General features: G+C 39.1%; 1 protein-coding gene across 1 annotated transcript in view; it reads right to left on the minus strand.

Moving 5' to 3' along the window:
- Positions 1-3,252: 3,252 nt before the first annotated feature.
- Positions 3,253-24,224, minus strand: part of NFATC3 (nuclear factor of activated T cells 3) — a gene marked incomplete at its 3' end in the record, with an annotated part of 51,775 nt that continues 30,803 nt past the window's right edge. Inside the window, 8 exon segments of the mRNA XM_079316555.1 lie at positions 3,253-3,283; positions 3,285-3,351; positions 11,827-12,873; positions 14,643-14,769; positions 15,409-15,464; positions 16,588-16,728; positions 17,476-17,648; positions 18,289-18,488. Of these exon segments, the coding sequence (XP_079172681.1) occupies positions 3,253-3,283; positions 3,285-3,351; positions 11,827-12,873; positions 14,643-14,769; positions 15,409-15,464; positions 16,588-16,728; positions 17,476-17,648; positions 18,289-18,488 (1,842 nt within the window).

Raw genomic sequence — 24,224 nt, forward strand, 5'->3', positions numbered from 1 at the left:
CTTTGAAAACTTCTCAGATATGGCACAGATCAAATTGTGATACAGTGGTTTTTTAAGATTTTTTTTCCTCCTTTTTTTTTTTTTAAATATTGGGCTGTGAAATGGAAATTATTTTTAACAACTTTTCTCTATGTAATTGACCTCTTTGGCAGTTTTCCCAGACTTCAGAATTTCTGCTGTTACTTTATGTGCAATAGTTTCACCTTTTCCTCCCTTAGTATTTATCTAGAATGTAAGCTGGATGGCAAATTTACACTAACAGTTAAAAATAGATGGTGCAGAACAGAAGTTAAGTTGGTAGGAATAAAATCTGCTACAGACAGATTAGATTGGCCTGGTCAATACTGGTGACAGTGCAATATTGCATTGCAAAGCTTTTCCCTCTCTGTGCTGCATTGAAGGAGCAACACACTGCACTGAGAAAGCACCAAATGTCAGATACAGGCTCCAGCCTACAAAATTAAAAATTGCAAAATACGAAGCAGCATCCTAACATCAGTAGGGGTAGAACAGAGTAGAAGTATCTCAGACTTTTGGAACTGCTGTAAAATAAGAGCAACCACTTAGTGTGTTTTAGTGGGTTCTTCCCATGGTTTTCACTACCCATTGTGCTCTGTTCCAGCTCCTGCTCACTGCACAAGAGGAAGCAGCTGGAGCACCCAGGCTTCCCTCCCCCTGAGCCCCAGGGCTTCACCTTTGGCCACTGAAGGCTTGCACTGGACAGCTGACAAAGCCACAGCCTGAGAATCAAACTGCTCAGGATGAGTCTCCACACTTGCAATCCAGAGTTTAAAGACCTAAAGTTAGGTTGAACAGCTCAGCCATTTGTGCAGTGAGTGATGCCCAGAGCTATGGGTGCTGATTTTAGCAGCTGTTCCAACACTGACCAACCCCTCCAGAGAAATTCCCACCTACAGAAAGTGATCCAAGTTCACAGATTTGAACAGAACAAAGCTCTTGTGTTATGAAGCATGACATCAGCAGGAAAGCTGGTGCTTCTAATAATAAAATCTTGAATGGTTTGGATAAATTAAACCCCCCCAACTGTGAATTTATAGTAAGAAGTTTTCTTAAGGTGTTTTTAAGGTGTTTGAATTTCTAATATCAAAAGCAAAGGTATTATTTTTTTAATCAAATGTCAAGCAAAAACTAACATGCTTCTGAGTTGCTCTGTATCTAGTATCCTCTCTCTGTGTGCTAAAACACAAATATTTTGTACTGGACCACAAAGGAAAAGAGAAGTATATCCAAGTATATATATTTTATAAAACAATATAAGAAAAGGAAATTCCTGAATCTACAGGCCTTTCAGGGAATAATACAAGTAACCTCTTTTTCTTTGAAGGAAGCCACTAATCTACTTCTTACAGGGCAAGCAAATCTCTTTATTGGCAGTTACCAAGCATTTTAGGTTTTTCTAAGTCAAAAATGTTGTGATGCTGAAGCTGCTACAAACCAAGATTTAATTTTTTCAAGTTTTTGTGCATTCTTTTCAATCAAATAGAGATATTTCCTCATGTGAGTTCTCCTCAAGGTTTGGTACTCCCTGAAGCAGTCATCTCACCTGCCCCTTCTATAAAGGATGACTCAAGTATTCCATTAGTTACTTCCTGCCTTTGATCAGATGCTCTGATCTCCTGCAGCACACTAAAGTCACAGTTGCTCTCCTCTGCAGCAGTATCATAATTTAGAAGCTGTGCTCTTCCTAATTTAAGCCTGAAAGTTGGCTCTGCAAGAATTCTGTACTGGCAGTGGATACAGTTAACTTGTCTGATTTGACACTGAGCAATCTTCAAGGTACAAAATCATCCTACTTCTCTGTAATCCTATCTCTTGTATTAATACCACACTACATTATGCAAAATACATAAAATACCCATTATTTTAATTTTTAAAAATGCCATGTTTCTCGATTGCATTTGAAAAGTACATTATTTGTGTATAAATGTGCTTCTCTCTGGGTCTGGGTTTCTGTTTATGTGCCCTTTTTAAAAGGGACCTGTCAGAGTACATTTCACAGGCCTAAATTTGGGGGTTCCCATCCTATGTATTATTTTTCAGTTGGGGATAATGGCATTTGAGGATTATTTTATTATTAGCCTGAATTTCCATTTTTCAAGAACTCTTGCTCTTCAACAATTATTTTGAACCTACCAGTTTGTGAACTGCAATGATATAGTATATAACAATGAAATTATCTAAGTTATAACTCATATTTTACTAACTGATTGGCTGTTTCAAGAGATAGGAATGTCAGCTTGGTGTACAGTCCTTACTCTGGCTTTGCCATTCCAAGTAGGAGCTTCTTACCTTACCAATAACATTTTGATAGGTAAGGAAAGCAGAATTAAGTTTCTTGAAAGCTGGCAAATGACCAGTGTGGTTTATTTCAATTTCACAAGCAAGCTTAGGATCAGTCTACACAGTAATTGTGTAAGTTTTATGAAGAACTTGTTATTTTACTGTTACCAAATCTATTGTACATTTATAGTTATTAACCTTTAAAATATATGGAGAAAGTAGAACGTGTTATAAGTATTTATAAGGTATTTGTATGTGTACATGTATTGAAAAAAAAGGACAGTATAGTTCTTCTATAGCATTTTAGACATGTTTGTAATAAAGTGAAAACCACTAAAGTCTAAACACAAACAAGACCAATATAACATGCAACAATTTCTCATATCATTAGTATTCAGAAGAGTCATAGTGCATAATTATCTTGCTTACATGTGAAATAAAGAAGCTGAAAAATAAATCCAGACATTCTTACTCAATTATAATGCACATTCAACTCTAAATCTAGTTATGAACTGATAACTCCTAATACCCTGACTGGTGGTGCATGCCACTGTATTCCATCTATTTAAAATATCATTGTTTCATCTTTTTGAAAAAGAGAAACATTCCAAATTTCTAAGTTAACTGATCTGGCCACTCTTCTACCTTGCCCATATTTGGCTTAAGATTTTTGTATTCCCTTCTGCTGCTTTACTGGATCCTACAGCACTCAGGAAGTTCTGTGGCAGCTCTGTACACTTTGAGTGGAGGTTTTTACTAAATGAGTGTACACCTGGTTCACAAATGCTAAATTTCCAACTATTTCAGAATATATAGGTGTCCAGTTATAGCAGTACTTCAGTATTAAACAGTGCTTTACACTTGCAGCTCTTAAAACTCTTATAACACTTTCCCCTTTCCTTTGTGCTCCAATTTCAAACATTGAAGCATTTCAGTAAGCAGACTCACCCTCTAGATTTTCCACATAGGAGTTGGACATGAGTGCTGAATGTTGAGTCCATTTCTCTGTTGAACCTGATGGCTGGTATTCCAGGTCAGAGATAAAACTGTCTGTGTCAGAGAAGAAGACAGACATAACTACTGACTGGACTAAACCAAGAAGTTACAGTTCACTCAACCAGGAAGTGATTTTCATTTTTCTTCTTTAATAGCACTAAATTTAAATACCCCATTTCATTCACAAACACTACGTATGTGACATATGTAACTATTTATAAGTTATCAGAGTGTCTATTAAAAACAGTATCACTTATCTTGTATATTTACTTGTATAGTTACTTTTCATTCAGCAGCCATTCATAAAGGTAATGGTTAATTTTCTGGATGTCTGCCTAGTTGTATCATCATGTATTTATACTACTTAAATTTGATTTTAGCATTTGTGTTTAGAACATTCTTCCTTCAGTTTTCTCAATATGCTTTACTTACTGTGCTCAAATTAGAAGTACCTGTGGCCTTTGACAGCAACTCCAGGGTAGGCAAAAGTCTCAGTAAACAAAACCTTTGGTACCATTTTCCCTCTCCCCCAAGCACAGGGAGCTGTGGCTGCTCTCAGCTGTCCTGCACACCCTGCCCAAGGCATGGCTCTGCACCAGGGCCACCACAGCTCCAGGCAGAACACCAAATTATCTTGGCTCCCTCAGACCTGGCCCACCTGAGAAACCCTGCAGCTAGTGCAGAGCTGCATTTCATGGAACTGCTTTTCCTAGAGGAGAAATCAATGTCAAATAGTGTGTGCTTTATTTTAACCAACAAGTCTGTCTTTATTCAGTTGTGATTAGTGGCTATGCAGAGCTTACAACAGGGTTGGATTCAGGTTTTTTTCCTGCCCAAGACAGGGTTGCAAGTTTAGTCAACTAGGCTTTAACACAATTACTCTGGACCCTTGCTAATTTGTGCCTTCTGGATAGAGGCACACACTTGTTTTTCTAAGCCCTGATTAGGGATGACTCCTGGGAGAACAAAGGAATCTACTCTTACTTCCTTCTGAAATTCAAGCAGCTCAAATTACCTCTTTGGGTGACTTCTTATGCTTAATTGTTCAAAGTGTAAAGTTACATGTGTTTAAATGGGAAGTGGAAAGCATTATCTGGGTTCCAATGAAAATGTCCGCTGCCATTGTGAAGGGAAAGATACATTAAGGAGAAACTCTTGTCAAATAATAGGAGATAAGAAAATATCATTTTTCCCCATCAATTATGATAGAAACAGCAAGAAAGTGATATTTAAATATAGATCTAATGAATCCAGGGAGATGGGGAGGAAACTGCATCATGATGAAACAAATTAACTGTGTCAACAACCCTCTTTAGAAAGGTGAAACTTTCAAAAGAGCAGACAACAAACACTGACAAAAAGCCTCCAGAGAGAACAGTTCATTAGCTCATAAAGCAACAGCCTCTGCTTCATAAAGACAGCACAGCTTATACAGTAAGGATTATATATCACTGTGGCAGGGAACTATGTTTCCGAGCAATTTTTCTAATTAGTTTCATACTTAGCAAGATCCTGAGGTTTTTGTGTGCACTACCAAAGCTGCTGACAGTGGTGAGTGTTTGCTTTTATCAATCCCTGACAAATTGTGCCATGCACAGCACACACAACATCTCCAGCCAGCCCCTTCTGGAACAGAGCATGCACTGCCTTTGGGCACACACTGCTTCTTGTTTGGGAAACGTGGGACATAAAGCAACAGCCTTTTCAACTGTGTGATACAGCATAAAGATTTTGTTCTACACACACACATTAGACAGAACTTGAGATACCCGAAAAATATACATTAAAAATACCTTAGTACTTTGTAATATCCTAAACATTTGAGAAAGCTTTTTACTACCTTAAGCACTCCTAAAATGCATTCTGTAACAAAGAATATAAAGCCAAAATGAAAACTAGGAAGTTGAAACAAAAATCAAGAAAAATGACACCTGGTAGATCTGTTTAACTGATCAAAAATTTGTACTTTTTTGAAAGACCTCATTGTCCTGACTCACTCTTTAAGGAAAGAAAGATTAAGAAAAGCTTTAAACCCTCAATTATCAGCACCTGGTTTGGGTCAAAGCAGGAAGTCAACTTAAAATTAGAGTTCTGTTATGGATACAGGCAGACCAAATTGCTCCTGGAGTCATCCTATTTGGTTTTCAGGATCTCTTCCTACGGGAGTCAATTAATTTCCTGTTTTTGTAGTACTATCTGATTAAAAGTTTAGCTTGTGTATCCTTTACTGCTGCTGAACTGAAGCAGGATATGTGGGCTGTGGGACATAATCTAGATGTACCGGTTTTAGAAAAGCAAATCTCCCAAAATATTCTAGAATGCATGATTGTCTGCTGTGCTGCTTCAGTGAGTAGCACAGAGTGGAGTTTTTTTAATATGCATCACAAGAAGAAGTTTGATACAAATTGTGTGTTTTAGAGGGCAGGTGAGTGAGTTGCTCTCCTGACAGAGGGAGCAAGGATCAGCAAACCTTAAGGAGAATTATGGGCAGACTGCAGCACAGATTTACTGGGACACACACCTTCTTCTGTCAGCTCCAGACAGAACTCTAGCAGTTGAATTTATGTGAAGAATCCCTGCAATTACGTCACATTGCTCAGTGCAGTATATTTAGCCTGGTTTTGACTCCACATGACCAGCAAGTGTCAACTCTCCCTAACAAAAAAGAGGAAGCTGCCAAGCTGCAATTAACCCTCAGTCATCTGTGCTGGAGCAGCCAGCTGAGACCAAACGAGGCACATGTCACCATGGCTGCTGTGGCAAACTACCACAGACATGGTGAGCTGCCTTGCAAGACACCATCACAAGCCACAGGCCAGGCTTGCTTTTAGTAACTTCAGGTTTAATGCCAACTTTGCGAAGCAGTACTACTTTTTTTTTTTTTATTTTTTTCAATTAACTGTATGGAATGTTGGAGTATCATTTTCCTGTGCATATTATATCTATAGCTGTACAGAAAAACTAAATGTGCCTGCAGGATCACAGCACCAGCTGTTACACTAACAAATACCCTGCTCATGGGCTTGGCTATTGTTGTCACACTCTGCATTTCTGTATTCTGGTGAAACCAACCCATTGCAGTAATGTTTACCTTCTCTCTCACACAAGAGAGAGCTGAGTCTGACACAGAATTCAGCACAAGCCTTGGCTCTAGAGGACACATGGGCCAGGCAGTGGAAAGTGGTGCTGAAAGGTCTGTGTGGATTTTTTCCCAGGGTCACAAGGTGTGCTGAGCTCCTTCCAGTTCTGCTGGCAATGGCCAGCAGCTACATTTTGGTGCAGAAGTGCCACCTGCACTGATGGAAGAAGTCTCTAGCCTCTTCTGATTCCTGAATGGGAATCTTTTTGAAGGGTGAGCCAGTTGAGTTTACTTTGCACTAGTTATGAGATGTCCTGTGGCTCTCACAGGAAGAGGTGGCCATAGACACCTGAGGATTTAGCTGACATTTTTACACACTAGAAATCTGTAACTAGTCTCCTCAATGGATGCCTGGCTGACACAGATTTTATGGACACAGTGAGTGAATCCCCTAGAAGATATGGCCAAAGGATCCTTTAACTTCTGACAACCCCTGATGCAAAACATTTCCCCTTTGCTCACTGCTCCACCCTTCAGCTTTTAAACTACTGCTCAGTCTGGATCTTTATTTTGTTCATAACACACATTTCTCAAAGTAGATTTCCATTATCTTTCGATACATTTCAGGTTCTGCCTTATCACCTCAACATCTCATTGCAGAACTGCTTTTTACTGCATGGATAGCACATGTCAACACAGATTTAATAATCAGAATGCTAAGAAAGAAGGACTTTGAACATAACTTTGCTAAACAGTTCCTACTGGTATTATTTTCAGAATGCCTTTCAGTGCAGGATTGTTCTGAGAGTTCCAAGCACAGTGAAGGTCAGAGTCAGTCCTGGCCACACTGCAAAGTGCAACACTTTGCTCTGTACTCAGGAGACAATAAAACACCTTGGATTTGAGATGTACATCTCAAGTTTGAGCTGCTCTCCTCCACTCTACACCAGACTCCAGCATTCAGAACTTTCTGTGCTTTCTGCAGACCTCCAATGGCAGGACACTGCCTTAATTAACACTGAGCTGTTAATGAACAAGTTTTAAATAAAGATAGAAATACAAAGTATAGTCCCTCTCCAATATTTTTATATTTCTCACCAGTCTGATTATTCAGAAATTTAGCTGAAGCTAAAAAAAAGCTGCCTGCAAAGATGTACAAGTCTTCTAGCTATGATCAGAATAATAGGAGCTTCCCAGCAAGATAATTTATCAGATAGAGAGTTATCACAGAACTGTTAAAATGAATGAATGCTAATGGCTTAGAGTTCTACATGGAATATGTCTGACAAAGCAGCCTTATTGCTTTATATACACAAAGTGCTTAGGGGATTTCTAGTTATGATTTATAGTAAAGGCACACACTGGATTTTCTAATCTCCAGCTTTATGTAATGGAGATGCAATGAGTAACAAAATGTAAGAGGATTAGTAGAAGGTCATCCTGGTTTGCTGAATACAGCCAAACACCACCTTAGAAATGGTTAAATGCAGGTGTACATGTTAGAAATCTCATCACTGTAGAAAGCCATGAAATCCAAGGTAAACTCCCTTCCAAACTGCAAACCACAAAAGATTAAATTTGAGATCAACAGTATTGGAACAGTTTTAAACCTAAAACTTGACAGTGGGAATAGGTAAGCCACTACATTAGGAGCACTTTTTAAAAACTGAGGGGGTGGAAATTAATTAGGCCTCATCATATAACCAGACTAACTTTAAGTAACTTTTCTTCAAATGGGGAAGAAAACTTTATTAGATGGGTGTGCAGCAGAGCCCAGTATGGATGATGGAGATGGGAAAGGCCAGAAATGACCAGCTGCATATTTCCAGTCACTTCAGCTGCCTTGTTTACATTACACTGAACATTTACTGCCCTGAACATTACACTGTCTATCCAGGGAAATGTTAACCTGAGGTGTTCTCCAGAGGGCTGACTTGTTAATGAATAAAAGTGCACAAAGCTGCTTTAACTTAATTCCAGCCCAAAAGTTTCTGAGCTTCTGCAGCCTGACTACTGCAAAAATCTAAGAAGAAAAGGGAACTTTTTCAGAATACCTTTTTAGTAGTAGCATACAATCCTACTTTGAAATTGTGCTGTTTCAAATATATTTTATAACGTAATTTGAATTTTTTATCTGTGTGACCTCATGCATTTTGATCCCTTGTTACAAGTGAACTAGAAGGTGTTCCCTGTAGGATGCAAGGATGGGAAGAGGGGAAACAAAACATGAAAGTAAAAAATAAAATATGAAGACTAGAAAAGTCTAAGGACATCAACAAGGTCCTCCTGAAAAACAAGACAATGAAGAGTCACACAGAGTTCAGTATGGGGGGAAAAAGGAAAGAAGAATCCTTTGTGCAGACACTTGGGCAGGATCTGCCTTTGCATTGTGTAACTGTCCTCAGTCTGAACAGAGCCCAGGTAAAGGGCAAAGGAATAAACAAAATTGTGAAAGATTCTCCATCTGGTCACTGGCAAACACCTTGGACTTTGCAGGGAAGCTGCAAATGTGTTACACTTTCCAGGAGATGTTGGGTTGAGGGTAATCCAGATGCTCTTGGCTTGAGCACTGATGGATGTAGCAGCTTTGTAGCTCTGTATTATGTAGTGATTTGGAAGTGTTTTGGTATATTTTTAAGAAAAAACCTCAGTATTGGCTGAAGAGGCAGGAAGTCAATTCTAGGGGTCTTACTTAAACGAATTTATGTAACTATTATCCACACTGCCACACCTGGAGGTGGGGGTTTCCCAGTTTTGTGGATTTTTTTGTTGGGATTTTGTTTGTAAGAATTTTAAATCAGATACTGTCAAACTACACAGTTATTCTGGGATTAATTTATCATGGGATAGCACTTCCATAGTACACTGAAATTTTGTAAAATATTTCTTGAAATATTTTATTTTTTTGGCAAAGAAATAATATAATTTTAATTGTGAAACAGTGTACATTACTTAAAAGAAGGAACATAATTTATGCTCTCAGTGTTTTTTGTTTAAGACTACTGATTTAAATATTTAAGGCCAGTAATCCAGACATGATTTAAAGAATTTTCAACTGGCTTTGCCTTAGTGTTTTATTTTGAGAGGTTTATTTGCCTTAATTGGTTACCCTCAAAAATCTATTTTCCAACTAAGTAGAGCTTTCAGGTTTGATGTATTAGCTCAGAGAACATATTGTATCAACACACTCATTTTATGTATGTAATTATGTTTGGAGTTTTTTCTTTAATTGTTATAACATTATTGCAGAATAGCCTATTTGCTATTTTTGCCTGGCTCTATTTGTACAGAAACTAAAATTCAATTATACATAAAAAGAAATTTTAGATTTTTTTTTTAAACCAGAGTAATATGTTAGATAAATTATTAAAAAAAGTGTTCATGTGTAAACATGGGGTTTTTTTTCCCCTTAAAGCTGATTAAGCAGAGGAAGTATCCACTCACACTGAGAGAACTGAGCAGCTTTGCTTCTTGTCACTGTGCCCTTCCAGACTTTTGGAACAGCAGGTTTCATGCTCGACATCTGATTAGTATTTGCAGACTAGAAATGCAAACAAGCCCCAAACCCAACCCCCAGGAAATCATCACATGGAGCCAACATGGAAGGGAAAGGCAGGAATCTGCTCACAAACCCAGTGCTGCTGCCAAGGGCAAGTTCAGCATTTAAATCCACGGTCAATTTTCCATATATGAAGTATGTTTAATCAGCAGGTATCAGAACTTCTTTAATTTTTCTACAACAATCATTTAAAAAAAAGAAGTTAGTTAAGCTGTGGCCATTTGACTGCCATGTTCACTGTACTCTGAACCATCAGCAAGTGGTGCTCTGACAGCTTCTCTCCTTGTGTTCCACGGCTTTGTCAGCACAGGAACTAGGCAGTACTTTCAGCCTAAGCAAAGGAAATAGTATCAAAAAGCAACAAATAGTTGAGACACAGAGAAAAAGTTTTCTTTTTACTGTGCATACTGCCAAGATGCTCATAAGTGCTAAACACTTCTGCTTACTTTGTGAACAATCTAACTAGAGTATTTAGTTTTATCTGATTTGTTTCTACTTTATCTTTTTTTTTTTTTTTGTGGGTGTGGAGAGAAGGATGAGAGAAGTAGTTTCTAACCTGACACTTCTTGAAACATTTCTTTCTCTCTCCTCTGTATAGAAGTATAAAATGCTATTTTTTTTTGCTGTGTGCTGTTTCATAAAGCCTTGCTTTTCTCCCCTCAGCAAGTCCTTGACAGAATCAGTCTCTTCCTTCCTTTCTAAATAAACTTAAGTTGATTGATAAACAGTGTTTCTAAAAAGAGAGCTTTGTTTAATTAAGGTGGCCATTGAACTGAAAGCTCAACTAGATTGGTTTCTCTTGTTTTCTTCCTACTGTGCCATGACTTTAAAGGCATTTCTAACTAAGTTTTATTAGTACTGTCTGGAGGTAACAATAGCAAAGCTCCATTTATGCAAGAAGCTGGGGCTGACACGACACTTAACAGATGGCCTACACTTAGGTCTGTATTATACTGCTGATGCAATTAAGTAATTACCAGGGATGGTTAAAAAACCCCAAACCACAACATTTAAGGCTACTTTGGAAAAGAGACACTGTTTGTGTCTCTTCCCTTCATCCATTGTACACAACTTTTAAGGCCAGGTCTTCTGTTCTTCCAGTCTTTATCAGCATGACATTTTGATATTTCTTTTAAATTCCTTTGCATCTACATCTCAAATAATATGATGCTTAGGATCTGATATTCTTCTTTTTTCACTTGGTTGGAAAATAAATATTTAATTAAGAAATAAATTTAAAAATTGTCCAAATATTGACAATACAGTCCTTCATAGTCTGGCCTTTAGCATTATGTCTTTGTTCTGCTTATGTTAAACAAGTGAACTTCTCAAAAAGGTAGCCAGAGTGGAGAAAGCAAACAGCCACTGTGAGCAGAGGTGCTGAATGATGACAGGTATCTACAGAATATCTGTGAGGAGACCAAGACAGTGCCAAAACACATGTGATAGATTGTCAAAACACCAGCCTGCCCTTCAAAACTGGGACAACTCCAATAAACAAGACTCCAAATTACATCTATGCAACTTAGGTATGGTATTATAGTTTTCACTGAAACATATCAATGAAACAATCAGAACATACTTCAAATGACTTTCTTGAATACAAGGTGTCAATGTGCAGGAGTTGATCCTCAAGCCTTGTTTTACAACAAAACCAAAATCTGAGGGCAAATCAGACTAAAATGCCTGAATTGTGTAACTACAAATTAACAGCCAATATAATTAGTTTTAAACAAGTTGTTGCTTTGGACACAAAAATATGACTTCATACTGATGATATAAATTTCCTTCTGTGAAGAGCACCGTGTTCTAAACAAAACAACCCTCCCACACCCACTTTGTAGTTTAATGTCCACTATAACCCCAGTATTGCAGTATTATATCCACTTACCATCATCTAGTGTGATGTCTTGTAGTCCTATGGTTTGAAAATTCAGTTCCCGGTCTTCAGGCTCCGGTTTGATGTGGACAGCGGCCCCCTCGGGTGCAAAGGGAGATGAGTCACACACGGGGTGGGGCCCCAGGGGTGACACCGTGCCCAGCGCTGCCAGCGCGGGGCTGGCGGCCTGCGGCGAGTGCTGCCCCGAGCGGCTCCCGGGCGGCGGCGACGGGGCGGGTCCTGAGCTCGGGGATTGGTAAGGCAGAGGCTGGAGCTGCGGGGAAGAGGGGCCGGACAGCGGCGAGTGGCCCAGCGGGTGGGAAGCCGTCGGGGATGGGGAAGAAGCGGCCGCTGGGTTTGGAGAATGGTACGGGACCTGCTGCAGCTGGGGAGAAGCCGGGCCGAGGGAGCGGCTGAGGGCAGAGGGGACGGAGCCCTGCCCGCTGCCCGGGCAGTGGTACCCCAGCGAGGGCAGGTGAGCAGACGACTGTCCCGAATGAGCTGCGTGTGCCAGAGGGTGTCCCGCTGGACTTGATGCTGACACAGAACCTGCGTTTGAAGAATGGAACTGCACTGGTGGTAGAGCTTGGCAGCTGAGATTTATCAAGTGAGGTACGGCCGTGTCCTGCGGAAACGAAATCGCATCAAATCCTTGGCTGGAGGCAGAGTTCATGGGAAGACCAGGCTGTCCATTGTACACATCGTTAGACTGCATAGGCTGGTAAGAAGGCCTCACAGGAGGTGCTGATGTTACCTGAAAAGACTGAACCACAGCAGGAGGCAAAACATGACACTCTTCGCTTGGACTGAGGTTTCTACCCTGCATATGTGGCAGGTGTGGCACTGCCGAGGTCACCATGGCCGTGTAGGGGGGCTGGACGGGACACACGAGGCTCCTGGGTGATGTGGACAGCAAGCTGTCATGGGGGTGCCCCTGCTCTGGAGAAGGCAGCTGGGGTCGCATCGAGTGCAGGCCCTGCACGCTGCCCGCGTGCGGCAGGGCCAGGGACGGAACAGCAGACAGATCCACCTCATCTCTGTGCTCTTGCTTCATTATAACTAGAAAAAGCAAAAGGGTTTTACAACTCCAGCCCGTCTGTACCCTGTGACAAATACACACCAACTGCTGTTTAACAACCACAATAGCACTGTTAGTGTCATTGTTTCCCTTCTTCTGCTCTGCTTTCACCTTTGTTTCTACATCTGCAAAGCCAGAAAAACTCTCTCAGCAGGTATCCAAGTATCTCCCCTTCTATGCAACGTAGGTTTTTAAAGACATTTGTAACCCAGCCAGAGAAAGTCCAGTTCATCTAAAGTATGTCCTTGTCACCAGAGGGGAGGAGCTGCTGCTGGGCTCCACTGAAAATAGGCAGATGTGAGGTCAGTATCACGCACCAGGGAATGGTGAAGGAAATTTTTAGCAGGCCTCAGGCTTTCCTTCCCTCTGATCACAAGGACAGCTGAACTTTAGCAATAGGCACGCTAGTTTGAGTAGTGCACCATGTTCAATTACAGCAACTCAATTTCAGTGATGGCAACAACTGTTCTTATAAGTTACAAACTGACATTCTTTCAGTTACAGGTTTATTAAAGGTTTTTCTTTTTTAAACTACTGGGAGGCTCACGACAAGACGCTGATCTTAAGTACTAGTAGAAAAATTCTGACACTTAAAATGCTCATTTACTACTTTATAAAATACAGTTAACTAAATATTACAGTCAAATGAACTGTAATACATATAGAGTGTTTTAAGTGCTTTTGTAATAACAGCTGCAGTTACAATTCAGCTTGCTTCTTATTTAAGTAGTAACTGTCATTATTTCATTCCACCATTTAAATAATTTAAATGGAGATATTTCAAACAACAATATAGATATGTAACTATCTTAGGAGCTGATATTCCTGAAAAACAGTTGACAAATACCACAGAAATCTGATAACACAGTTAATGTGTACTTGGCGTACCAGACACCCCAGTAACACTGCCTAAATTTAAAAAGTAGGTAATTTTAGAGCACAAGTGAGCACAGCTTATTTTAAATTATGTTAACTAATGGAAGTTGGCTTTGTCAGCATATACAGAAGTTTTAAGAAGTTTATATTAATATCCTTATCTGACTTTAAAGACTCCTTCAGATATCTGACTTCAAGTGCTCCAAGCAGCACAAAGGGTCCCCACCACCACTGGAACCTTGGGAATTGTGACTGCTCCAAATGGGCACACAGCTGTGAAATGAAGCAAGGGGCAGGACAGGAGCAGGCACTCCATGTCTGGTGTAAGCTCTTCCTCACACCAGGTGGGAGGGAATAGACTGTTTTACTACATCTGCAGTTCACATGTCCTGGTTTCACTTCTGGCTAAGTTACAAGCTGAGTTGTCTCAGTAAGCTGCAATGTATCCAGAGTGGGGGAAAAAATACTTTGATCTTCCTTCTATCTAAACCTGTTTTTTTTTAATTTTTTTGACATTTGAGAGTGGAAAAAAATGCACAAATCTGTTCTTCTATGATCTCACTATATAAGGTGTCATTGCCAGGGGTATTTAAAAAGAGCAGCTTCTGAGGTTCATCATAATTCTCAAAGAAATTAGAAAGCAAAAATTATTGTGTAGAAACTGTAATGAAGAAATAACTGGCTGCAGTCATTGTACTGGAGCTTATTACTCTATATTTCAGCTTTTTAATTAGACAAGCTTTAGTAACTGTTTTACAAACAGTTCAAAGCTAACCCTATGTACCTGTTAAAGGGACAAGACTGAGGTATATTTGTATGTCACTTTAAAAAACAAAATAAAAAAAATGCAACTTTTGTATTTTTCATTTGATACCTGGTCTGTAAGTAAAACGTTGAGATTGGCTTTTTTTCCTCTTGCCATTGCAGAGATAAAACTGCACCTGAACTGCAGCTGTGATGGTTTTGTTATGGTATGGAGGAACTTCAAGTATGATGTTTGCCTACAGGAAAGGCAATAAAAAAAGTTTTACATATTAAATGCAAATGAAACTATTAATTACAGAAAAACTGAAACATTTATGGTAAAACTAAAGCACACTAATATCTTGAAATTGGCAAACTTCATGTTTATGCACATTAACAGTAAAACAGTACTATAAGCAAACTTTAACTTGGATAAAATTATCCTCTTTTAAACACAAGTACTCTGAGAATAATGCTTTAATTAAATAGACATATCATCTAAAGGATGCTTTGCTTATCTGCCAGAGCACAAAAAAAACCTTCTAGCAGTTAAAGGATTGCATTTTGGATCATTAAGTTTTTAAAAAAAATTTGTATGCACTGGAAGTAATTTGTCACATTAGCAAAATGATCTTAAGTTTCTGCTTTTTGATTTTCAAGTTCTTTTGTCATTGCTTTGACAACAAGCATGCTATTTCCAGTTCCTTCAAAGCATCCTCTTAATGGCTACTTTATAGTGTTAAGACAATTTAGAAGTCTCCAATTGTCTGTCTGAATTAGCCAGTGATCTACTTAGTTTAATAAATGAAGCCTAAATTTCAGAACAACAATGAAAATGTCTTATTTTCGCATTTAAAAAAAATAAGCTTTCTGAAGTAAGAAAAATCGTTTCTCACCCCTTGACACTTTTCCCTAATTATTTTCCCTTCTACCTCCCACTGAGGTCGTCCATCTGTTGAGAGAAATTTACAAATAATTCAAGTAAAAACCATTTTCTTAACACTTTAATAATTCATCTTAAAAATATTTAAAGACTTAATATAAAACTGGATTTATTTTCAGTCACAAAGAGGCCGTTAAACGGGCAGACATGCACTGTAAACAAAGCACAGAGATGCTTTAGGAGTTTCAGCACTCTGGGCTGCTGTGCAGGGCTCTGCAGTGTGCTCATCCCACACAGGCACACTGAGCTGCAGAGGAGGCTCTGGGTGCTGTGAGGATCCTCCTCATGTTTCTGAAACCTTTCTGAAGGGTGGTTAAACTGCTGCTGCCACTTGTGCTTATTCAAACAAACTGCTGATGACTTGCAGGCTGAGTCAGCAGCAGAGATATCCCAGGCCACCCCTCCCTGCCCAGCCCCGGGGTCACGGTGCCTCCCTGCCCCGAGCCCACAGACCCCAGGTCGAATGGGCAAGGTGCAAGGGGGAATCACCTGGGCAGCCACCTGTGCTCTGAGCTGCCATAACCCACACCCTGAGCCTAGCACTCTGCCACAGGGTGTTACAGGGAACCACTGCAGCAGCTCTGCTTCTTCCAAAGGTGTTCAGCTTGTGTGGCAAAACACACCACTACATAACCTATTGTATTTGCTAATAAAAATAACACTCCTCTTTTAGAGAAGTTTTCCTGAGAGTTCAAATCAAACAATCACCAAAATGATAATTTAAGCTGTTCAGATTAATGTTTTATTGTTTTCTAACTAGCATTTATTTAATTAGCTAAGGAGTCAGTTCCTATGCATTGATTAAATTAGATGCAACATGGCATCAATGCCAAATAGTACATTTCAATTAGATTCCATTTGCACTTTTTCATTTTTATATAATAAGAAGGAGCAAATACACGGTATGATCTGCCAACAGCATTTTTCAAATAGATACATTCCAAGTTAGTTACTCTCTGTCTTTTTGTACTTCATTAATAACTGCCTACCAGCACATAGAACAGTGCTCAAAGGAACTTTCCAATTACTACTCAGGACTTTTTTTTTTTCCTTTTTTAAAACATCCTTATTTCTTAAAATCAAGCTCAGGTACTGAACATGATTTGAAAAAACCCAGCAAGACAGTATTTACCTTGTCCTTTTTCAAAAAATATAATTTTGGATTCTGGAAGAAAATTGGATCCTGTCACCACCATTTCATGGCCTCCATTTACCGAGCAGCTGTTGATGCTGTACTTCTCAATCTGAGGAAGTTCTTGCGCAGATCGCTGAGCTTTAGAATTATTAAGGGAATAATTATTATTCACAATTTTAATCATAATGACATTTATTTTACAATTCTAACTTGAAGAAGCAGAGATGAAACTAAAATGACCATCTGTTTACATACACAGATCATATTTGTGTATGATTTATCTTTGCTTTTAAAATTATTTTAAAATTACGTAATTACAGAAAAGAAACACCAAGAAGACATGAATGCCAACAGTCTCTACTGTTACAGCAAATTCAATTTTTAGTTTAGGACTACTGGATTAAAAATCACTTTAGTAGTTTCTAGATAAAATGAATTCTAGGGAAAATTCAGATTAAGGTCATTCCTTGATTCCTTAGTGCCAGTATTTAACAAATCAACTCTCTAGAAGTTCAGCTGTTCACTAGATAATAGTATAGGGAAAGCCATGGTACACACTCTTGTCAATGAAGTGGTATCAGCTTTAGAATGAATATTTTCACTGAGATGTATCAACTGCCTTTGCCCATACACAGGCACTACTGAAGCTGCTGTATGACTGCACTGAGGTTAAAGCCCAAACCCTTGTTTCTCCTCTAAAACCTCCAAGGTGCCACTTGGCAAGTACCATTAACTTTTGGTAAATGAGCTCTTTACACACAATGCTTTTCACGCAATTGTTATGCATAATTCTGGCAATAAATATTGTCACAATGACGCTACGACTAACACATGCAGAAACCATGAGTAAAAAGGATGTATAAAAAAAAGTTAGAGCAATCTTACAGCATTCAACAGGTATGGAAGCAGTCTGCAGAGATAAGACCTTTCCACTGGGCTGTGGGATGTGAACACGGAACACAAGGCGCACTCTGGTGTTCTTTCTTCCAATATCTGTCTCTCCCTTCCGGAGCTCTATGTCTGAATTGCGCAGTTTCAAAATACCAGCACAATCGATACTGGAGATAGAGAATGGACAGATGGATCACAAAAGAAATGGAAGAAAATCAAACTACAGCCAAAGTTCACTCTGTAAGCCTTCAGTTTGTTAAAGATTGAAGCTGTTCTATTTTCCTCACATTATGGTATTTAAGGGTTATTTGAAATGTCTGCGATTAAAAGAATGCTTAGTGTGGAATCGGCAGCAAGTACTGGTGAAGCATTTTGTCTTGTAAATGTCCAGCTGCTGCTTTTTTGAACCTTTAAAAGATTATTTTTTATTGCACATTGTTTAACCTTCAAAATGACTTATTTAACATAGTAAACATCATTTACAAGGAGCAAGAGACCAATATTTAGTTCTAGCTTAGGAAGGACTAGAGAATGACAAAGTGTACCCATCAAACCTCAGCTGCTATTCCACACAGAGGTCAATCATTCACATGAGACAGACAACCTCAATCATATAACACATCTGTACAAGACCTTCCCTGCCTCTCTGCTTCTTTACTTCTGACTGTTCTCACACTGGCTCACTTTAAGAAATGTGTCTCTTCATCACGACCCACATTTTATAAGATTCTTCTTTCACATTTGCACAAACGAAGAAAATAAAAACTACACATAGCAACCCGATGACCAACTCATGCTGCGATGTACCTGGCTGACATATTATTTTCAGGAAGAAGTGGAATTTCCAGCACTTTGGTGCTGGCAATGATGATCTCCTGGCTGGCGGTGGCCACGGTCTTGCCGGTGATGCGGTGCACCTGGTAGAAGGCGTGGGGCCGCAGGTAGCGATCGTCGGCCGTGCCAATGAACATCTGCAGGTTCACCGGCTTCTCGCTGTAGCCCAGAAGCTGAGGGAAGGGCACAGGGAACAGCAACAGGTTAGGGGGCTGCACTGCCTCTGTGTGCACACTACAACACACAACGAGTCCAAAGAGTTAAGAGTCAGTAGTATTTTGTCTCAAACTTCTACAAAGTCTTCAGCAAGCAGAAAACGGAGTACAGGTATCTGTCTCCAAACACAAGGACTGGCAACAATTACTGGAACAAATGAATATCAAAATACTGTTGTTATTTTTTAATCTCTCAAAGAGAATTTTTCTTTCTACAGAATTTCTACATCAAAGCTATGCTATGGGTCTGTTTCTGGTACTGTTTCTAATTACCAATTACCAATTTCACTTAGATGTACCTAAATTCTAGAAATACTAAGACGTTTAACTTTTCTAGTATGAAATGGAATAACAAGTTTCATTAAACTTAAGAAGTTTTGTGAATTAAAATGTATCATGTTAGGATAAGAAGATTCAATTCATGTCTAGAAAATCACGTCTGGTTTATTTTTGGCAAAGAAAATACTTTAAACCCCCAATTTTTGCAAATACTAATTTACACATCTTTCTGGTTCTCAAATGTGCATCTAACCACCAATGCACTCAGTTGCCATAAAATCACCTGTTGCTTGAGGTAACTGCAGCAGTTCTGGCTCAACACCAAAACAGCAGGAAAAAAAAATTGAATCTAGAAGTCCATTTTATGATAGTTTGTGGGTAATTTGTTAAGGAAGCAAATGTAAACAACAGTAACATGTTTCCTTTAACCCCTGCTACTATCAATCTGAAACCTACAGAGTATTTCTTACAAATTCATTTTCCTTCACCTTCCTGCAACTGGCAGATTGATGCAGGCTGCAAGTTACATAATTGCTAAACTGCACTGGAGATTTACGTTTCATTGACTTTGACATCAACCTATGTTCAAACGGGAGGGAGGGCCAGACAGTCATTCTTTAAACGTGGTTTTGTCATGTCAATATTTTTGTCTCTAGGGAGAGTTATTTAGTCACACAACAATATTATCCTAGCTCTTTACAGAGCTAACACTTAAAAACCAAACAAAACATGTCAATTTAACCTACTTAGAAGAGTAATTTAAGCCAGTAGTCAGTGGCACAAAAGCCCAAAGCACACCCACACCCAGCAGTCAGAAGCCCCACTGCTGGTGCATCACTCCTGGCAGGGAGTTTTATGGACCAAATGAACCCCTGGTTTCTATATTCAAGTGGCAGCACCTACCAGGCCTGTCACTTTTATTAGAGCTTTCTCAGATAAGAATAGAAATTTAAGTTCCAACAGTAGTCTGCAAAGTCTTTGTTTTGTCAAGTATATTATCCCTGGAGTTCTCAGTACAGAAAGAGCTAAATCCAGCTAAATAACTCCCAAACCAAACTAAAATATCCCTTCAGCCACTGACTGAAGATAGTCTAGATGGTCAGAGCTGCTTCCCATGTAAATAAGTGTGATAAACAAGCATTTAGAAAGGTTACAGTGAAGAACCTCCTGTGACAGTCAGTGTACTGTCAGGTTTCTCTCCCTTCACTGTCAGAAGTGGTCTATAAACTACAGGAACATCAGGACCACAGGGAACATTCCTCTTAGTGTTGTGATCACAGTGGAGCATAGGGACTGTTACATCAATTAAATATATACACAACTTCCTTTTCATGCTTAATGCAGAACTCCAGTGTCTTTCCAAAAGCTTTTTTTTTTTCATTAAATATCAAATGAATATTTGAATTTTTTTATTAGTCTGGATTATTTTAGGAGTTTAATGAAAATTAGGACATGTATTAGTTTAGCATTACAGCAGCCATCTTGTCACAAGTTCTCAACACTGTGACTCCACCATCCATTTTCCTCAGAGTTAAAATTAAATCTTAACACAATGGAATCCAGCCTAAATGTGACGTTAGTGAAATGTGTTCACTCTAATACTGGGAATTATAAAAATTACAAGCCAGACCTATTCAAAAATTTGACTGACTTCCAAATGCGGTCACTGTGACAAAGCTAATTTCCAATTAAGGCTAATCTTCCCCACGCTGAACAATGGACATGTACACAACAGTTCTTGAGATACTAGTGATACCAGAGATAAGGAAGGGTGGGGGATACTCGAAAAATGAAGCTGGTCTGCCTACAGTGCATGAAGACCACCTTCTACAGAAGCCTACACAGAGCAGGAGCTCAGTTTAGGGGGGTAAAACATCCCCCATGCCAGCAGTCACACTGGTATTGCCCAGGAGACTCTGTGGCCATATACACTGGCAAGGTAGCAGAGACTAAAAAAATATATATTTGGTATTGCAGGCAATTTACTGCTTTTATTCAAAGTTAGGTAAGAAGAGAACCACTCCCCACCCTCACATGTAAAGGTATAAATATAACCAATGTGTGCAATACCCATGGCAATAAAGCAAGCTGGGAGTGGGGAAAGGAAGAATAACCCCCATGTCCTCCAGCCCAGGGTGCAATTCGGGGCATGATGAGGCCCCATTGGTGCAGTCAAAGGAAACATCCCAGCCTTAAGCAAGCAGGGGACAGGCTGCAGTGTCCCCAGCCACAGCCAAAAGCCAGTAAGCTCAATAGGCTGTGCATGCTAATGAGACAGCCTGATGTGCCAGTGAAACTCAGACAGCTGGAGAGATTGTGCATAGAAAAAAAACAACTTTTGTATTAGACAAATCTGTGCTTTAGAATGAACATTTCCTACTTAAATCTAGTCTAATAAGTGAGCTGGCAACTCCAGGCTGACTTGCCATTATTGATGCAATACCTACCTCATGAATAATGAGGAAGACTTACTACCCCAAATCAACTTTAAATCGGGAAAAATTCCTTTTAAATACAGTTTTGCTCTCATTAAAAAAAAATATTCACTGTTCTTAATTGCATTGACAGCAGGGTTACATTTTCTTACTACCTTATATGCTTTATGCACAATTCTGTATGCTGAACAGCCCAAACATTTAAATCAAAAAAAAACCCCAACCTGTGAATTGTTTTTTAACTAAAATAAGTACTTAATTAACTTTAGAGAAAAAAAAGACTATATTTTGTTGAAATACATAATGAAGCTATGGTATCTGTACCTTTAGTTCACCTTAGTATACACAATAAGAACACAGTGTCTTTTTACAGATCATAGGTATTTCAATAAACAGCATTTTACAACCTACTGGCAAGTGCTGCAGAATCAGCACCATGAAGATGCACTACGGTAAGGCACTACAGTATCAGTGTGCTCAAGATTCAGTCATGGGTCACTTAGAGAGGAACAGTAACCTGAACTACTGGTTGAGTCCTAGGAAGGCTTTCAGGTACACCTTCCAGCACTTACTCCATTAATGTGCAGTATTAGAATTGCTCACTACAAACAAAAAATTGCTAATTTTCCTTTAAAAAAAAAGACATAGCACTTTCCCAGGAGGAGCAAACAGTGTGCTGCAGACAAGCAGTAAGTTGCTGCACTGTGTCACTAGTGACCTCTAGAAACCCTCCTCTGTAACAGAATCCTGATACACCACCCACTGCTCTGCGAGGAAACTCAGCCAAGTTGTTTTTGTGTTTCTATATCGTTTCCATAGCAAAGGTCAGTGCCTGCGTAAGTTAAACTAAAGCTGGAAGGCTAAAGACTGAAGGTCACTACAGGATAAGCCACAAGGGCTGCACGCCAAAGCAGTTCCAGCCGTAATACTACAGTGCACACAGGAAACCCCTGCATGGCACTGGGACTTCAGAGCTTTTACCAACCAGCTACAAAGGCAGCCACTTCATGAGAGAGTTTTAGATCACCAAGTTGTTTTCTATGCAACAAAAACACTCCTTAATGCACACATGGAAAATCCTTTAAAAATGTGTCACGCTAGAGACTATATGGATTAATTTGATCACTCAAGACAGCACTATTTAAACTTGGAATTTTGTGGCAGTGGTGAGAACCTTTCCTTGCTGAGGAAAATAAAGAGCTCACATTAATTAAGTGGCATCAACCTGGAAAAAATAAATTAGCATTTTTCCAGATTTCATGCAAGTTATATTTGGGACACAGCTGGTTCACATATCATTGGTTCCATGCTCTGATCTAAAGAAAATCTTGCAACTTGAAAAGCTTATGAGAAGACTCTTTTTAGTCTCTAATACTTAACATTTTAACCTCCCCATCCCACCTTTTTTTTTTTTTTTTAATGAGGAAGGTTCTGTCCATGTTTTCCATTTATTGTTGTAGGCTAAGTCTTACCAATCTCTGTTCAAGGGCAAAAATGTCATTTCTTAAGACATACAACAAAGCTTGGCAAAAAATACTGACAGGAAATACACACTTCACAGTAACCTAAGACATCACTAGTATACTTGGAAATAGTCTGGGTTTTTGAACCAAAGTATCCAAAACCCCAAATACCTAAGTGTCACTGAATCCAGAAATGATGTCATAATTCTGTATATCTACACTTTCAAACTTAGAATTTAAGAGAAAACATGTAACTGGGGGTGTGTGTAAGGGGTGGTAGTGGCAGGGGAAAGATAATTTCATCAGTTAGGTTTTATACTCAGCTATCAACATTCAGATGGTGTCAAAACCTATTTGATTGTATTTTTAAAGCATATTTCCTGCAAAACTTTCCAGCATTTATTAGAAAATTGCCAAGCTTCAAACTTTCATTGAGGCTTAATACTCATGTTTTATCTTTCATGTGCCTTTTTTCTGGTTGCTAATTGAAGATGATTTCAGTGCTCCTTTGCCTTTGTGCAACTAATTCACTGCTTATGGCATTACTGGATTGGTGAAGTAGGCTGATTAGAAAGCAAGCTTTTACCTAAAATAGGCCTCCCTAAAAACAGGGCATATCTTGAAGTACAAGACAAATTTGGCATAATCAAGTCCCTGAAGTTAACAATCCATCTTCACCAAATGCACCAGTATCTATATAAAAATCCTCAGTTCCAATGTGAAGAACAGGGAAGGAATCTCACCTGTGTAAAGAGCCACAAGCACTGAGTAAGCATTTACTTCAGATGGATATTTCCAAGGCTTTCCACACCTTGATAGGAAAAGTAGCTTGTAAATAGTTATTTCCCCCTTGATAACACTCACAGCAGTTGGATGGATTTCAGTGACTTCTCTATTCCTTAGAACACCCCCCAGAGTGACAAGGTAAGAAAGGCAAGAGAGAAGAATGCAGGCCTGCTGTAGAGGGTGAAAAGAAAGCTGTTCTCCTGAATCAGGTACTTGTCCTTTTTACTTTGGCAAAATGAGCAAAATATGGTAGAGTTCACTATGAAACCTAAACAGTCCTAAAGGAAAAGAACTGTCACTGCTTGAATTTCAGTCCACCTCAAAAGTAAAATACAGTTTCTTTCGAAAACTTGATTTAAAGAAAAAGCCTCTTAGAGGTTTTATCCTCTTAGAAAACTGAGACATGACCCATAAGCCTGGAATCTTGGGGACAGTGGTATCAGAGAGGCAACAGTGCATGGCTTTGATCAACTGAACATTTTTTCTACAGACATTTCTCCACAATAATTCCCCTTTTGAGTGATGTGCAGTGACTTTCCTAGAGACTGTGAGGACTGCTGGGTTTAAAAGCTGAAGGGCTGTCTGCCAAGCAAGCAGCACATCTATCAACTATGACTTGAGATGACAAGTAAGGGATGACAAGGATTCAAGGGCACGAAGATGAACATAATTTAAAACAAAAGACACCATGACTAATACCAGTGATACAATTTATTGTGAATTTATCAACA

This window comes from Erithacus rubecula, assembly GCF_903797595.1.
Source record: "Erithacus rubecula genome assembly, chromosome: 12".
In the NCBI taxonomy this organism is placed as follows: domain Eukaryota; kingdom Metazoa; phylum Chordata; class Aves; order Passeriformes; family Muscicapidae; genus Erithacus; species Erithacus rubecula.